Source organism: Sorex araneus, chromosome 3 (assembly GCF_027595985.1).
Source record: "Sorex araneus isolate mSorAra2 chromosome 3, mSorAra2.pri, whole genome shotgun sequence".
In the NCBI taxonomy this organism is placed as follows: domain Eukaryota; kingdom Metazoa; phylum Chordata; class Mammalia; order Eulipotyphla; family Soricidae; genus Sorex; species Sorex araneus.
Genome location: NC_073304.1, coordinates 45,057,757 through 45,076,465, shown reverse-complemented (window position 1 = coordinate 45,076,465; position 18,709 = coordinate 45,057,757). Strand labels below are relative to the sequence as shown.

The 18,709-nt window shown below is 40.0% G+C and overlaps 1 protein-coding gene across 1 annotated transcript in view; it reads right to left on the bottom strand.

Moving 5' to 3' along the window:
• Positions 1-13,996: 13,996 nt before the first annotated feature.
• The window catches only part of GCH1 (GTP cyclohydrolase 1), a 44,664-nt gene continuing 39,951 nt past the window's right edge, over positions 13,997-18,709 (bottom strand). Inside the window, exons 5-6 of the mRNA XM_012934903.2 lie at positions 17,260-17,344; positions 13,997-16,133 (exon numbers count right to left, since the gene is read on the bottom strand). Coding sequence (XP_012790357.2) covers positions 16,007-16,133; positions 17,260-17,344 — 212 coding nt within the window. The 3' untranslated portion in view covers positions 13,997-16,006. The remainder of the gene's footprint in view (positions 16,134-17,259; positions 17,345-18,709) is intronic.

Genomic DNA, 18,709 nt, shown 5'->3' with positions numbered 1-18,709 from the left:
TTTTCCTAGGGGGTGTGGAAATTACCCTTACAGATTGATCCACATGGCTGTCTTCTCCAGTCATCTGAACTTGGGACCAGGGACCCAATGGGTTCCATGGGTCTAAATGGTTGTAATGTCAGCTAGTGGCTCTCAGTTGCGGGGATAAACAAGAAAATTCAGAATAACTAAGAACAACTAGTTTTTCAAAATACGATTACAAATTCTTAATAGGTCATTATAGGGTAAAGGTGTTGGAGAACATTATCAAAGTTCTCCAAGAGATTCTGATGAGTATATATGTTCAAGATTCCAATTTAAGTAAGCAAGTAGTTTTGATATTGGGTGTACACATATATATGGCATATAATATATATGACTAATTAGGGGGTAGAACACACCTCAGGTTTACTCCTGGCTCTGCTTAGGGGACTTAACTTACTCAGGAATTACTCCTGGCAGTGCTTAGGGGACCATACGAAATGCTGGGGATCAAATCCGGGTTGTCTGTGTGCAAGGCAAGTGCCCTGCCTGCTGGACTATAGGTCTAGCCACAAATACATATACCTAATTTTGAGTGTGTATGGGAAATTTCTTGGATATTCCTTACATGTTTTGAGAAAAGGCAGTGAAAACACATTGTAGAGAGGCATGGGTGGCTGGGACTGATCAAGACTTACACTGTATGATAGGTATTTTTTTTTATTTCTAATTTCATGCAAATGAATTAATCACCTATTCAAAAAAATGAAAGAAAACTAGTATTTAAAAAGAGATTTTGGTCTAGACTCTCAACTAGAAAGATATACTTTTCTTTTCCTAAGGTGGCCAAAGTTCTTGTAAAACTGAAACTTTTTTTTTCGGCAAATGTTCTTGCTATAAATTTTTCAATAAAAGTGTCTAAAAGTGACTTTAAAAGAGCACTCAAGGGGCTGGAGAGATAGTACATCTGTTAGAGTGCTGATCATTGAGCATTGGTGGGCCTCAGAAAACAAAACAAAATTATCACCACCTGAAATAATTATAATGGAGCTAGCATTCTGATCGTTATTATAGAAACCACTCACCACGTTAGAGTTAAATAGTCACCATCAGGAAGCACACAGCCAAGATGAGCAGAGAGATCTTTGGGGTTTTTTTTGTTTGTTTGTTTGTTTTTTTCACTAAAAAGTAACATGTTACCAAAAAATATCGCTGTTACTAGCACTTGCTTGGCTCACTGGGAAGAGAAGAAAGCAAGTTCTTCTCCTATTCTTTCGTGCTGTTTGGATGCTGTGCTGAGTACATGTACTATCAGCTTCATGAGCAAATTGTTGGAAGCAATGTGAATCCTTAAGTCTGTGAGCTATGGGACTCCAGGTGGCAAACTGACACTCATATCTTAAAGTTACTTTCACAGCATTTTGGGGTTCAAAGAGCAAAGCTGATTGCACACACGGTCAAAAATTTGATTCTAATCCAAAAGGGGTGGGTTCAGAGTTTACAGAGGACCTGGGAAAGATTAACCAGCTGTAATGGTGAGCCAGAGTTGATCAAATGCCCTGTACCCATTGGTTAACACAGATCAACAAGTGGACAGTCAAGATAGGGGCCTTGGCACTTTAACCCAGAGCCAGTGGTGCCAAGTCATCTCATCCTCCCTGAGCCCCAACCAGCTCAATGATAAATTAGAAAAGTTTTTAGGAATAACACCACTGGAAAAAAATATATTTATACAAACTTTTTTCAGTTGAAGTTTAATACAAACCATAAAAAATTAATACCTTACAACCCTCCAGATTTGATATTGGGTGTACACATATATATACACATATACATACAGAAACATATACACATAGATGAGAATATACACATGTATAGACACACATAGACACTGACATACATAGACACACAGACATATGCACACATAAACACATACACACACACAAGCACACACATAAAAAATAGACATTTAAGCTGAAAAAATTTCATGCCCCCAAGCTAAAGGAAGTCATAGATTATTGTTTCTCTGGACTCAGGGTTTCACCTTGATTTTTTAAATTACTATATTTGAGCTAACATGATTTGCAGCAGTGTCTGTACTGATGTTTAGGGGTTACAATGTTACTATACCACACACACCACCAAAGTGCCAATATCTCTCCATCACTGTCCCTCTGGCCTTTCTCCTTGGCGCCCTTATTCCCCCACTTCACTCCTTCCTATATCCCTTCCTCAGCTTGGAAACCTCAATCCTGTCATCAGAGTCTAAGAACATACTTTCATTGCCCATTGTCTGTTACCTTGTTCTTTTTTTTTTATAGACCACCTATGGCTGAGATTATCCAGTATTTGCCTTTCTCCTCCTGACTTATTTCACTGCACATGACCCCCTCTAAGAGTCTGGGGGATAGCTCAGGTGGCCGAAACACATTTCTTGCATGCAGGAGGCCCTGGTTTAAATTCCTAGTAATTCATGGCCCTTTAAGAATCACCAGGGTGTCCCTGAGCCACCCCACCCCTACACCCCTTAGGTAGCAGCACCTCATTACCAATGGCTCAGCCATTGAACCTCCAGATTCACTGGCTGAGTATTCCCACAGCAGTCCCTAGGTTTCCTAAGCACTGCTTGGGACAAGCCCCCCAAATAAAACACTGCCACTGTCACTGTCATCCCATTGCTCATCAATTTGATGGAGCAGGCACCAGTAACATCTCCATTGTGAGACTTGCTGTTACTGTTTTTGGAATATCGAATACACCACGGGTAGCTTGCCAGGCTCTGCCGTGCAGGCAAGATACTCTCAATAGCTTGCCAGGCTCTCCGAGAGGGAAAATAAAACAAAATAAAGTAAAATTTAATTAAATTAAGACAGTGCTTGGGGCTGTAGTGATAGCACAGTGGGTAGGGCGTGTGTCTTGCATGTGGCTGACCTGGGTTCAATTTCCAGCATCCCATATGGTCCCCTGAGCACCGCCAGGGGTAATTCCTGAGTACAGAGCCAGGAGCGACCCCTGTGCATTGCTGGGTGTGACCCAAAAAGAAAAAAAGCAAAAAAAAAAAAGACAGTGCTTTTCTTTTTAAAAAGGTTCTATACAAGTTGTTGAAAACGCAAGATTTCCTGGATAGCTACCTGCAGAAAAATGAACTCTGACCTCTGTCTAATGCCTGGCACAAAAGTCAGATCAAAGTGGATTAAAGAACTCAATATCAGATATGAATCCATAAGGTACATTGAGGAACATGCCACACTCACATGTAGGCAGAACCCTCCATGACACTGAAGCTAAAAGCATCTTTAAGGATGAAACAGCACTGACCAAGCAAGTGGAAACAAACATAAACAAATGGGACGATATTAAACTAAGAAGCTTCTGTACCTCAAACAAACAGGCACCAGAGAGAACCCAAACAAACAGGGACCAGAGAGAACCCACTGAATGGGAAAGAATATTTACCCAATACTCATCTGATAAGTGATTAATAGCCAGGATATACAAGACACGAGGAGAAAGTCTTGTATTTCTTGTACAAGATAAAAACCTCCAATTCCATCCAAAAAATGGGGGAGAAGAAATGAACAGAAGCTTTCTCAAAAAAGAAATGCAAGTGGCCAAAAGGCACATGAAAAAATGCTTCACATTGATAATCATCAGAGAGTTGCAAATCAAAACAACGATGAGATATCATCTCACACCACAGAGACTGGCACACATTCAAAAGAACAAAAGCAACCAGTGCTGGTGTGTATGCGGGAGAAAAGGACACTCTCTCACTGTTGGTGGGAATGCCGACTGGCCCAGTCTTTCTGGAAAAACAAAATGGACATTGCTTCAAAAAAATTAGAAATTGAGCTTCCACATGACCCCGCAATACAATTTCTGGGAATATATCCTGAGGGTGCAAAAAACACAGTATAAATGACATCTGCGCCTGTATGTTCATTCAGCACTGTTCACAATAGCCAAAATCTGGAAACAACCCAAGGGACGGAGAACAGATGACTGGCTAAAGAAACTCTGGTACATCTGCGCAGTGGAATTCTATGCAGTATTATTATGTTAGGAGAGATGAAGTCATGAAATTGCTTATAAGTGGATTAGCATGGAGAGTATCATGCTAAGTGAAGTGAGTAGTCAGAAAGAGAGGGACAGACATAGAAAGACTGCACTCATCTGTTGGATGTAAAATAATATAATATGAGACTTACACCCAAGGACAGTAGACACAAGAGCCAGGAATATTGCCCCTTACTTGGAAGCCTGTCTAATGAGCTGTGGGAGAAAGAAGCTGAAATAGAGAAGGGATCACTAAGACAATGATGGTTGGAGGGATCGTTTGGGATGGGAGATGGTGTGCTGAAAGTATATAAAGGACCAAACATGATAACCTTTCAGTATCTGTATTGCAAACCATAATGCCCAAAAGTAGAGGGAGGGTATGGGGGTAGGAGGCAGGTGGAGGGTGGGAAAGGGGAGTATACTAGGGATATTGGTGGTGGGGAATGTGCACCGGCAGAGGGATGGGTGTTTGATCATTGTATGATTGTAACTCAAACATGAAAGCTTGTAATTGTATCTCATGGTGATTCAATTAAAATAAACTATTTTTTTTAAAAAAAGAATAGACAAAATTAAAAAAAAAGAAAATACATGCTTTCAAATGTGTGTGTATATATATACACATATATATACATATATATGTGTGTGTGTGTGTGTGTGTCACAGTTTCTTTCTTTATCCACTCATCTGTTGCTGTACATTTGGGTTGTTTCCAGATCATGGTTACTGTAAATAGTGCCACAATGAACATATGTCTATCTATATCTTTTCAAATTAGTGTATTTGTGTTCTTAGACTAGGAGCTAAGTAGTGTCACTGGATCACATGATACTTCTGTTCTCAAATTTTGGGGGACTACCACACCTGTCTGTGCTCAGGAGTCACATCTGGCGGTGCTCAGGGCTCCATATGTGGTATCAGCCTTTGAACAATTTTCGCAGCTGCAGCTGCATGTGAAGCAAGTGCCTTAATCCCGTACTATCTTTCCCGTACTATTCAAATGGCCCTCTTCGATCAGTTTTTTGAGAAAGTTTCCAGACCACTTCTCATAGAAGGTAAACATGTTTACATTTCCACCAACAGTGAATAAGGGGTTCTTTTTCACCACATCCTCACCAGCACTGGTTGAAACCTTTTCAATAGTAGCACTGTAGTATTGTAGCACTGTAGTCCCGTTGTTCATCAATTTGCTCGAGCGGGCACCTCAATAGTATTCTAGTTAAAAAGGTAAAACAAGTTCATTGTTGACCTCTATATTATAAACACTCAAGACACATTTTATTTATAATTAGTTTAAAACAGTAAATTTTAGGAAAATGTTGGTAACAAAATGTACAAGCATTAACTTAAGAAGTCATTTTCATCCCAACCATCATTGTGAGGTGATCTTGACAATTTCTAAGGGAGAGAAGGCTAGAAAAGATTTGGATAGGGCTTCAAGTTCACATTCCTTATTCCCATGTGAGTCAACTTCCAGGAATACCCAGAAAGGAAAATGAGAACTTTTGTTTTGAGATTAGTTGTTCATTGTTAAAGCAACTCTGCAGATAACCCTCATAAGTTCTTACTAGTCATTTAAAATTGATTTCCCCCCTAGTTTTATTTTATTAAAGCACCATGAGTTACATGGTTAGTCATAGTTGAGTTTTTGACACACAATATTCCATCACTGATTCCCCCACCTGTGTCAACTTCCCTTCACCAGTGTTCTCAGGTTGCCTCTTCTATCCCCCACCCTCACCCTATTAAACTAATTTTCATGTATTAGCATTTCTGTTTTCTATTCAGTTTATTCCTCAGTATTGGACAAAAGTCCCACAAGGAAAAAATAAAAGCTCAATATAGAAACATCCTAGTCAGAAAGAACATGGCTGTTACAATGAGTATCATTACAAGTGTGTTAAAAACCCTACGAAAAAGAAAAACATGTATTTCACTTATCCAGCATATTTAAAATATGGAAATATCCAGAAAATGGAGGGAGCAGAAATTCATTTGTTCGGGGCTGGAGCAATAGCACAGCAGGTAGGACGTTTGCCTTGCACACGACCAACCTGGGTTCGATTCCCAGCATCCCATATGGTCCCCTGAGCACCACCGGGGTAATTCCTGAGTGCAGAGCCAGGAGTAACCCCTATGCATCACCAGGTGTGACCCAAAAAGAAAAAAAAAGAAATTCATTTATTCTTCAAGAGAAACAAACTTACAGTCTTTTTTTTTTTTTTTTTGCTTTTTGGGTCACACCCAGCGATGTGCAGGGGTTACTCCTGGCTCTACACTCAGGAATTACTCCTGGCAGTGCTCAGGGGACCATATGGGATGCTGGGATTCGAACCCGGGTTGGCCGCGTGCAAGGCAAACGCCCTACCCGCTGTGCTATCGCTCCAGCCCCCACAAACTTACAGTCTTAAGGTAATTCTCCACCAAGGACATTTCCAGGCCTCTCCACGTGTTTCTCCACAGAGGCTACTTCCCTTGATACAGCCCATCTAGTGACCAACAGTCAAACCATGCCCCTGGCCTCACAGTCAGTTCCAGCGATTAGAGGAGTCTCCAAAGGTCAGAGCTGAGGGCACATTGCTCAAAACTAAACAGGAGAATGTAGAAATATAAGAACACAGAAAGACTGTCAGGCTGTGCAATGCACATTCGGTGAATCCTGGAAGCCATAGCTCCCCCTTAGGGTGAGAATAAAGGACATTTCTTACACGAAGCACCTCCGGCACCTCTTCCCTCCTCACTGCGGATAGCCAGAGTCAGCAATATAATTCCCAGGGGCATGGAAATGTCACTGAAGAAGCCAGATTTCCAGTCACTCCTATTATCCAAAGTTTGGAATTGCCCAGTGAAAGGCCCTCAAAGTGGGAATCACTATTTTCAACCCATTAAAACCTTCGTGTTTCACCAAAACCTTAGTGGACAAGGACATACACCAAGTTGAAGGCAAGAAATGTGGCAGATTTTTACAAATGGAAGCCAATCCAGAATAGGCAGACCCTCTCTCTGATCTCGGCCCAAACAAGGGTGGAGTGGGGAGGGGGTGGGGGGGTTGGGGGGAACAAACTCTGCCCCATACCTGGGAGAGTCACTGTCACTGTCATCCCGTTGCTCATCAATTTGCTAGAGCGGGCACCAGTAATGTCTCCATTGTGAGAATTGTTACTGTTTTTGGCATATCGAACATGCCACAGGTAGCTTGCTAGGCTCTGCTGTGCGGGCGAGGTACTCCCGGTAGCTTGCCAGGCTCTCCAAGAGGGCAGGAGGAATCGAACCCGGGTCAGCCACGTGCATGGCAAACGCCCTACCTGCTGTGCTATTGCTCCAGCCCACCTGGGAGGGTACAAAACTAAAAACCGAAACCAAGTGAAAGGACAAACAGAGACAGGTTCAGCCGGGCTGCCAAGTATAAATGGAATAGAGAATAGTTCTTTTTTTCATTCTGCTGCGCTGAAGCCTGCTTCCTTTGAACAGCCACACAGACATTCCTGCAATTGACATTTCTTGGAGTAAACATGGGGTTTCTCCAATTTATTTGACCAAATAAATTGTAAGGAAAAGATGGGAGAGAAGGAGCAGGAGGTCAGTCTGTGAATTTAAAGAGACTTAAAAAGCATATCAATCAATGAACAATCTAAGAAGAAAAATCAAGAACATGATTACATTTATAATAGCATTAAAAATTAATAACATAGGTGGACACAGAGGTTTTTATGGCAGTGAAACATTCTGTATGACAATACAATGGTGAATACATGTCAATATACATTTGTACAAACCAATTCAACATCAGGAGTGAAGCCTAAAGCAAACTAGGGACTTTAGGTAATAGTAATATATCCAGGTTCCACTTGAGTGGAAGATGTTGATAGTGGAGAGGATATGCAAAGTGGAGACTTCTGTATACACGTCCACCCAATTTTATTGTAAGCTAAAACTTCTGGGGTTGTGTGTGTTGTGTGTTTGTGCGTATGTGAGTGTGTTTTGACTCACACCCAGCAATGAGCAAGGGTTACTCACGACTCTACACTCAGGAATCACTTCTGGTGAGCTTGGGGGACCATATGGGTGCCAGGGATCAAACATAGATCAGCTGTGTGTAAGGCAAGCACCCTACCTGCTGAACTATCACTCTGATACCTGTTTTTTGTTGTTGTTGTAGTTGTAGTTGTTTGCTTTTTATAATGAACAAACTACCTTTATGGGCTAAAGAGAAAATACAGGAAGTAAAGTGCTGGCCTTGCATGTAGCTGTAACAGTCACAATCTAGGTTTGAAGTTCTAGGTTTGAATCTTAAATCTTTGACCCCCTACAGAAGGTCTCTTGAACACAAAGTAGACCCTGGGCACTGCCAGACATGGCACCAACAACTCATACCACCACCACCACCACCACCACTACCACCACATACACACACAGACACAGACACACACACAGACACAGACACAGACACACACACACACCCCCTAAACGTTTCAAAAGAATAAAATCTTTAGGAACTAACTTAACTTGGTAGGTAAAATATTTATGCACTGAAAATTATGAGACATTGATGAAAGAAACCAGAAACAATGCAAATAAATGGAAAGCTAGCCTGGATTTATTGATGGGAAAACTTAATATCAGCTTAAATGTTCATATGGCCCCAAATGATCTACATATTTAAATCAATCCTTATTGGAATCCCAATGACATGTTTCAGAAATAGAGGGGGAAAAACAACCCAACAACTAAAGTTCATGTGGAAACCAAAGGGAAAACAAATAGTCCAAGTATTAAGAAAAACAAAGCTGGGGTCCTCACACTTCCTAATTTCAAAATATATTACAAAGCTACAGTAATTAAAAACAGTGTAGTGAAATTATTAAAATAGACATGGACCAATGAAACTGAACCTGAAGCCTAAGAACAAACCCACAAGTACATGATCAGTGATTCAATGTTTTTTGACAAAGATGCCACTTCTATGCAATGGAAAAAGAATAGTCTCTTCACAAGATATCTAAGTGTCTTAAGTACACTTTACACCTCATTGCACCACTTCTAAAATACAAATATACCCTAGCCCCTTTCACTGGGCTCCTTTCCTTACTCCAAAATACCTGGCAACTACCTGCCCCCACCCCATGATGACCTCAGTCTGAGGACAGAGTTCAAGGGTTTGTTTCATTTGGCTTTATCTATTCCCTTGATTTATTTCTTTATATCCCACATATGAATGAGATCATCTAATATTTGTCTTTTTCTTCTTTTTTGCTTAGCACAACACCCTCCAGTTTCATCCATGTTATTGCAAAAGTAAGATTTCATCTTTTCTTATATCCAAATAATACTCCATTGTGGAAGTGTACAACATTTTCTTTATCAAATCATCTGTTGTTAGGCACTTGTTTTTAATGCAGAGTATAGGGCTATTTTCATAATTTAGCTAGTGTACATAGGGCTTCATTAAACAGTATGCACAATGTGTTCAGATTAGTGTTTTTATATTCTCTGGATAGATACCTAGAAGAACTGCTAAGTCATATGGCAAATCTATTTTCAATATTTTAAGAAATATCCATCTGTTTATATAAAGGCCAAACCAGTTTATGTTCCCACCAATAGTGAATAGTTTCCTTTTTCTCCACATCCCCACAAATACTTGCTATTTCTGGCATCACCTTTCACTGGTGATGTCTTATTGTTTTAATTTTCCTAATAATTAGAGGGGCTGGAGCGATAGCACAGCGGTTGGACATTCGCCTTTCATGCAGCTGACCCGAGTTTGATTCATCCGCCCCTCTCAGAGAGCCCGGCAAGCTACCGAGAGTATCGCACCTGCAAGGCAGAGCCTGGCAAGCTACCCGTGCATATTGGATATGTCAAAAGCAGTAACAATAAGTCTCTCAATGAGAGAAGTTACTGGTGCCCGCTGGAACAAATCAATAAGCAACTGGATGACAGTATATATATATATATATATATAGTGAATATATACTGGATGACAGTATATATATATAATTAGTATATAATATATATACTGGATGACAGTATATATATATATAATTAGAGATAATGAGTATATTTTTATGTGTCTGTTGGACATCTGTATTCCCTCATTGGAAAAGTGTATATTCTCCCCACTTTTTAAAAATAAATTTTATTGAATCATTGTGATATAGTTACAAGCTTTCATGTTTGGGTTACAATAACACAATAATCAAACACCCATCCCTCCACCAGTGCACATTCCCCACCACCAATATCCCCGGTGTACCCCCCCTTTCCCACCCTCCTCCTGCCTCCATGGCAGACAATATTCCCCATATTCTCTCTCTACTTCTGGGCATTATGGCTTGCAACACAGACACTGAGAGGTCATCATGTTTGGTCCATTATCTACTTTCAGCATGCACCTCCCATCCAGACTGATTGCTCCAGCCATCATTTTCTTAGTGATCCCTTCTCTATTCCATCTGCCTTCTCCCCTCCACTCATGAAGCAGTCTTCCAGCTATGGGGCAACCCTCCTGGCCCTTGTATCTACTGTCCTTGGGTGTCAGCCTTTTGACCATTTGTATTTCTTTTTTGAGGAAGCTTCTGTTCATTTCTTCTTCCCATTTTTTTGATGGGATTGGAGGTTTGTTTTCTTATATTATTCTACTAGTGTCTTGTATATCCTGGCTATTAATCCCTTATTAGATGGGTATTGGATAAATATTCTTTCCCATTCTGTGGGATCTTTCTGTATTTTGGTCACTGATTCTTTTGAAGTGCAGAAACTTCTTAGTTTGATGTAGTCCCATTTGTTTATGTTTGCTTCCACTTGTATGGTCAGTGCTGTTTCATCCTTAAAGATGCTTTTAGCTTCAATGTTATGGAGAGTTCTGCTTACTTTTTCCTCTGTGTATCTTATAGATTCATGCCTGATGTTGAGGTCTTTATTCCACTTTGATCTGACTTTTGTGACAGGCATTAGACAGAGGTCATAGTTCATTTTTTTTGCAGGTAGCTACCCAGTTTTCCCAGCACCACTTGTTGAAGAGGCTTTCCTTGTCCCACCTCACATTTCTTGCTCCTTTATCAAAGATTAAGTGGCCATATATTTGGGGGTCTGTGACAGGATATTCAACTCTGTTCCATTGGTCTTTTAATGGGGTTCTTGTTGAGTTTTATGAGTTCCTCATAGATCCTGGACAAGAGTCCTTTGTGAGAAGTATGGTTTGTATATATTTTCTCCCACTGGATATAAATCTTTTTTACTTTTTTCTCCTAATGGGGGCTATGTCTGTAGTCCTGGGATGGTGGTATAGGGAATGATGTGTTAATAACTGAACTTAGACATATACTCTATCACTTAAGATACATTCCCAACCCTTTCTTTTCATTTTAATAAGTTTCTTTTTGTGCAGAAGCTTCTTAGTTTTATGTAATTCCCATCTGTTTATTTTTGTTTTTGCTTTCTTAGCTGTTGGAATTAAATCCCTGAATTTATCAGTGAAGCCAATATCAAGAAGTGTTTTGCCTATGTTTTCTTCACCGTACCTTGTTGTTTCAGTGTGACATCCACACATTAAAAAAATATTCTGAGTTAACTTTTGGACCAAATGTGAATTAGTGAACCAGTTTCATCCCTTTGCATGCCACAATACAGTTTTCCCATATTATTTATTTTCATTTATTTATTTATTTTTGGGTTGGGGGCCACTCAGGGCTGTGCTCAGGGCTGATTCTAGGTCATGAGCACAGTAATCACTTTTGAAAGACTCAGGGAATCATACAGAATGCTGAGGATAAACCCAAGTCAGTTTCTTGGAAGATATGTGCTATATCTCCACAACACCTCCCTTCACCCCCATACCATTAATTGAAGAGACATTTTTTCTACACTAATGGCTCCTTTATCATAAATTAATTGTCTGTATGTGTAAAGATCTAACTCTGGGTTCTCAATTCTGTGCTATTTATTGGTGTTCTTTTTGATTCTACTACTATCCTGTGTTGGCTACTAAAGCTTTATAGTATAGTCTAAAATATTTATGGATGGGGTCAGAGTGATAGTACAGCAGGTAGGGCACTTGCCTTGCATACAGCTGACCCAGGTTGATCCCTGACATCCCATACGGTCCCCTGAGTACCATCAGGAGCATATTCCTGAGTGCAGAGCCAATAATAACCCCTGAAACTCCAGAACACTGCCAAGTATGGCCCCCTAAAAATAACCCCCCTAATATTATGGATAAAATTATGTCTAATCTGACATTGGCTTTGAAATAATCCAACCGAGATGGAAGATGTAAAAGAATTAAGATAGCCATGAGTTGAAAGAAACTGAGGCTGGGTGATGAGCACACATGGCTTGTACTGTCTATTGTTTTATATATTCTTTTTGGTTTTCAAAATAAAGATAAAAATAAATATAGAGAAAGCACCTCTGGGAGTGTTGGGGTTGTCAGGTATTTATACTTCATTTGAACTCACCTGTTGATCCCGCTCCTCTTTGACATCAGCAGAAGGACCCTGAACCACCCTGATGAGTACAGATATCCTGTGTAGATGGACAATCTTCTCTGAAATCTTTGGTGTCTGCCACTGTTCTTTCACCAAGTGACAAAACAAGGAAGGCTAGCACTGTTTAGTGGTTACCTTTGGGAGCAACAACTTGGATTTAGTTTAGCAGCTCAACATTTTATTTTTTGTTTTTTATCTGCCACTTATGAGTTTTGGCTTGAAGAATATTTTATTTTGGGGGTTAGACAGATAATATAGTGGTTAGGGCACTTGCCTTGCACGTGGCAGGTGGCTGATCGAGGTTCTATCCCTGGTACCCATATGGTTCCCTGAACATTGCCAGGAATTATCCCTGAATGCAGAATGCAGATCCAGAAGTAAATAAAATTATATTATATAATTTATATTAACTTTAATGATATATTAAAATATGGTTTAACAATATATAAATTTTAATAAACATTAAAATTATTTACATAATTTTCAGACAGCATTCCTAAATTAGAGTGATTAGTCACTCTAATCCTTGACAGTCACTGGGGTTCTTTAAGAAGTATGCAACCATTCCAGTGCCCCAGCACCTGTACATACTGACAGCCAGAAGATGAGAGAGAGATCTCTGCCTCAGTGGAACAGAAAGTGGGTAGAGACCACCCAAAGAGAGAATCAGAAGGTTGCCATGAAAGCACCAGGCAAGGACAGAAAGGAGGAAGCAAAATCTTTGCAACTGTGTGGAATTTATTTTGTTTTAGAACCATGATTTATATAGTTTTTCATAGTTGAGTTTTATACCTATATGTTCAAGGACCAACCCTATCACCCATGTCAACTTTCCTTCACCTGTGTTCCCAAGTTTCCTCCTTTGCCCCCAGTCTGCTACTTTGACAGGCACATTTTAAAGTTTGTTTGTTGCAGTCTGTACTATGTAGAATTTCTGTCCAAAGTAGCTGTTCTGTAGAAGAGAGAGTGGGGGACCTCCCTTCTCAGCCCCAGCAGCACACGTTCCCAGCCCAACCCAGAAGGCTGCAACTTCCTACATTTAGCTTAGGCCAACAGGACATGAGGACCATTCCAATTTGGCACTGGTTTGCCCTGGCACCTCCAAACCTGAGCAGCATTGCACTGCTAGACCAGAGCACTGAACCTTCAGGCCTTCACAGCCAGGCCAATCATTACTGGGAATGACACCTGGACCAACACACGCAACCACCCAAAATAATTAAACCAGACTTCTAATTATTGCCCCAGATCTTCCTATTCCTATCCTGACAGGAGGGTGACAATAATACCCAAATCAAATATGAAGAAAAATCAACAACCCGGGGCTAACTTGTAAGGCCCCTAGGCTTACTCCTCTAATAGTTTGTTGACTAAGAGAAAATCTAGTGATGGATATCAGTATCTTCGCTAAAACAGAATAATTAGATTTATTTATATATCTTCACTGATAGTTAAAAAAATACTACTTTCACAAGAACAAAGTTTTAACACTTTAATAATTTAAATAGAATCAACTGCAGGAATATACACACATACATTAAATTCAAACAACTTAATGAACAGTGTATTTAAATTCATTAAAGTCTTAAAAATCCCCCAAAGGGACTCAAGGCCATGGATATGAGAAGGTAATTTTGAAGTTTTATGGACCAGAGAACAGAAAAGGGAATTACTTCACATTCACCAAGAAGAAAATAGCCTATTGACACATAAAACCTTTATGAGTACACTTCTAGGGAATGTCAGAACAAAGAGTCATTAAAAAGGAATACAATCAACCTCAGAAAGATGAATTTATATCTAACAATTTCTTTGGTCCTCTGAGTCATACCTGTTTTTACTTTTAAACACCAAGCATGAGTCAAGTACTTCATTCTACTTCTAAATGTCCAGATATTAAGCAGGATCATGCTTATATCAGGATAGATTTTAAAAGGAAGTCAAAGTCAATCACAAAGTACTTTAGAAACTCCAAATATTGAAGAATATAAAAAACAAAAGTAGAGGAGATTCTTTTTTAAATCACCCTGACCATCTTGCCCTTATAAGCCAAGCAGCATCAAAGAAGCAGAGACAGGACTGCAGAATTTAAAGCAAGCACTGTAGCTAACTTTTCTTACAGTAATAGCACAAACGTGAAGAGTACAACATCGATGAAAGAGACTTTTCCATGACATCATTGTGTTCATGTTATTTTGTGGGGAAGTGAGGTTGTTGGTTTTTGTTGGTGGTTGGTTTGGTGCAACTTGGCCACACTACACCACTGGAGGAAATTTTAAGATAACCATTGGTAAGGCAACAGCTTCTTGGGCTAAATGACTTCAACTACTTGAACAGTTAGACTGAAGACAAGGACCCTTTGGGCCACAAAATAAATCAGTAGAATATTCTAGTATTTTCCAGTAATTCCAGAAAATCACTGTGCACTCTCACTATTCCAGCAAACATTAACTTTCACTTGACATTGGACATAGCTCACATTGCAGGGTACAGGTTGTTCATCCTGCATTCTTTCACGATTGTGGGGGGTTCTGCAGACCTGAAAGTGGGGGAGACGCTTGCAAACATTTCTGGAAATTAGAAAAATATTTAATAAGTTAAAAAAAATAAATATTTGAGGCCATCTATAAGGAACGCACAAAGTAAACTCCCTAGAAATTGCTAAAGGTAAAAATGTGAGGGCGAGTTATTTTCAGTGTTGATACTAAGACTTACAAAATAATGGCTTTATTAAAAAGGCAAAGGTACTATGACCTAAATGATGTCATATTCTCATCAAGGCACAGAGAGTTAAGTGTTTAAATCCCTGTATGTTGACATGAGAATATAGTCGTAAACAACTCCAGAAACTAATTCCCTGTACTTGAATTTTTTAAAGAATAAAAGGTAGAAGTGTGCCTTTTTTTTTAACTCACAGTGAAATACAAAACATATTCTACCACCTTTTCTCAGTGACTAACATTAAACTGGATTGTTAAAATATAAATAAAACAACAACAACAAAGAGTCACAGGTGGTTTAATAAGCATGATTGAAAGTGGAGCAACTGGACTTTGAATTGGCAGCGCAATGCTATACACCACAAATACATTACTTTACATACTATACCATTTTGGGGGTGGGGGGTAGGAAAGAACCAGTGTATTGGCTGGTTCCCAACACTCCTATGAATCAGATGACTATATTATTCAAACAAAATTGATGATATCTTTTCCCTTAATCTTTCGGGTTATCTGAGTGACAGTGGTTTTGTGCATATAACTTACACTTTCAGAAATTTACTTGAATGTTGCCACTAAAAGGTGGCAAGAAGAAAGTAGAGGGTGCACCTTTAATTAATTATTTTATTTGACTTGGTATAAATAATTAGTAAACACAATCAGTGGCAAGGAATAATGTTCACGTGTGTAACAACTAAAAAATAGAACATACAAACAAGTAAGACCAAACAACACTACTGGCGACAAGATCTGGAACATCCCAGTCATACGCTGGAGTTAGCGCCTAATGAGAGTCAAAAACTCCTCTCGAGTCTTTGGATCTTCCCGGAACACACCCAGCATGGTGCTCGTCACAGTTTTGCTGTTCATTTTCTGTACCCCTCGCATTACCATGCACATGTGTCTGCAAAATAAGACAACAAAGGTTGATTGAAAGAGAGCAGACAATTACTGATTTGGTCTTAACACATAAAAGCTGGCCCAAATCTGATCAAAACTGAGTTCCTAGTCGCCAAGGTATCCAAATATCATTTCTTTGATGAACATACTTGAATAACATCCTTTGTGTTTCTTAGTCTCATAGCTGTAATCCACACAGGTGGTTAAGTTTCATACACCCACTAGGAGGGGGAAAGATGGAATTTTTGTGCTGGTTGTCACCATCACATGGGTGGCAATATAGAAGGGTCTCCAGAAATCCCTAACTTCTGAATATATAGCTATCCTGAATTCTCACTCGCTCCAGCTTTAGGCTGAAGACAGCAAGCACTAGATTGTTTAGGTACTCAGTGACACTGAAGTCCGCTCCTCTCCCCAGGCAGAGCCCTGGCGCAGTGACCAGGATGACTCTCAGTCTCCTAAGGGAGTTGGGAAGCGTGGATGAGAACCCTTCCCACAGGATGTATGAGAGTCTCATCATTCAGTTGAACTTCAACAAGAGTCCTCAGAGCTCAGCTCTGTTTTTCTTTTCTTTTTTTATTAAATTTAATTTTACTGAATCACCATGAGATAGTTACAAGCTTTCATGTCTGGGTTACAATCTCACAATGATCAGACACCCATCCCTCTACCAGTGCACATTTCCCACCACCAATATCCCGGGTATCCCTTTCCCACCCTCCCCCTGCCTCTATGGCAGACAGTATTCCCCAAACTCTCTCTCTACTTTTGGGCATTATTCAGCTCTGTTTTTCAAATGTAACAGATCTTTACTTCAAACAACCATGAAATTCTTTCTACTTAGAGCAACAGTCACAGAAGAAATTAAGACATATAATGCTACTAATTGCATCATTTGCTGATCCTAAACAGACTCTCTACACCACTACATGCTCTGCCAAGAAATGCCCCCTCTACAACCAACCTTCTGCACCCCTCCACCCCATTTCTAAAGGGCAGAGGGCTTCAGACTCAGAGATGCCAAAGTGAGAGGGCTAATTGTGTGCCATCTTCTGTGAAGAGAAGTCAATCGTACTCAGGATCACATTCATACCACCCTATGACATCATTAAAAGCAGGCAGGGACTTACGTAGCTTCAACCACAACACCGACGCCAGCAGGCCGCAAGGCTTCTGTGATTGCTAAGGCGATTTGTTTCGTGAGCCGCTCCTGAACTGCAAATGTGACAAGAAGTGAGTTTCAGCGGCAGGCACACATGGACAGATGGGACTTTTAACTGTCTCTCAGATATTTGAAATTTTAAAAACTGGGCTTCTGTGAGGCTTCAGAACCAAGATACACCAGCCTTTTTTTGGTGTTGTTTTTTTTTTTTTAAAAAAAAAAAAAACAACAAAGACAAAAACAGTTGCTCTGTCAAGCCATAGGCAGCCCTTGTTCAAGTCCCTTCTGGGCAGGGTACTTGATGAACCTGCATCACCCTCCAGCACCACAAGCAGCTGGCAACCAGCTCCCAGGCGTTCCGTAAGACTATTGGTGATGAACACTTCTATGGAGGTTGAGTAGAACAAAATAACAGTTCACACAGGATTAACAAAAAAGCAACAGTAATTCAGTACAAATGATTGTACTGAACTTCTAGCCATGTGAAAATCTATGACATATTAAAATAATGCCACAGCCATGCTGCATGAACAACTCAGAATGAATTCAAGGGGTCGGAGTGATAGTCCAGTGGGTAGGGCGTTTGCCTTGCACATGGCCAACCTGGGTTCAATCTCCAGAATTCCATATGGTTCCCCAAACAATGGCAGAAGTAATTCCTGAGCGCAGAGCCAGGAGTAACTCCTGAGCATCACTAGGTGTGACCCAAAAAGACAAAAAAACTAAAATAAAAATGTTTCCAGCACATGTTGGTTATTCAAAAAACAAAAGAAAATTAATTCAAGCCCAGGGGCTGGAGCAAGGGTACTTGCCTTGCATGAAGCTGAATCAGATTCAATCCCTAGCATCCCACAATGGTCTCCAAGCCCACTGTGAACCAGGAGTGAACCCTGAGCACAGAGCCAGGAGTAATTGCCGAGCAGCACTGGGTGTGGCCCCAAAACATAAATTCAAGCACATTCACTCCCAGGGCCAGTGGTGTAGCTCAGTGGTAGACTACTTGCTTTGCAGGTGTGAGGCCCTGAGTTTGATCCAGGAAAAGAGTATTCACTGTAGTTTTGCGTCTATTTGAAAGATAACAAAGCCCTAATGCCCATCTGAGAATGGACTGATTAACTCAAGGCCCAGCACAGCCATACATGCGGACATGCAGAGGCTAACTGACCAAGGGAAGGATGCAGTGACAAGGATATAGGAAAAATTTCTTGAGCTTTTCTTTTTTAAAGTGATAGTCCTTTTATTGTTAATATAAACTTAATTGATTTTAAACTGCTAGTATATACATTAAAAAAATGTGAAACAACATGCAAATACAAAAGAAAATATCTTTCTGAAGGCTTGACATTAAAAAAATTCTCTATTTTACTCCAATCTTACGCTTTACCCTGAAATAAGAATTAAAATTTTTTTCTTTAAAG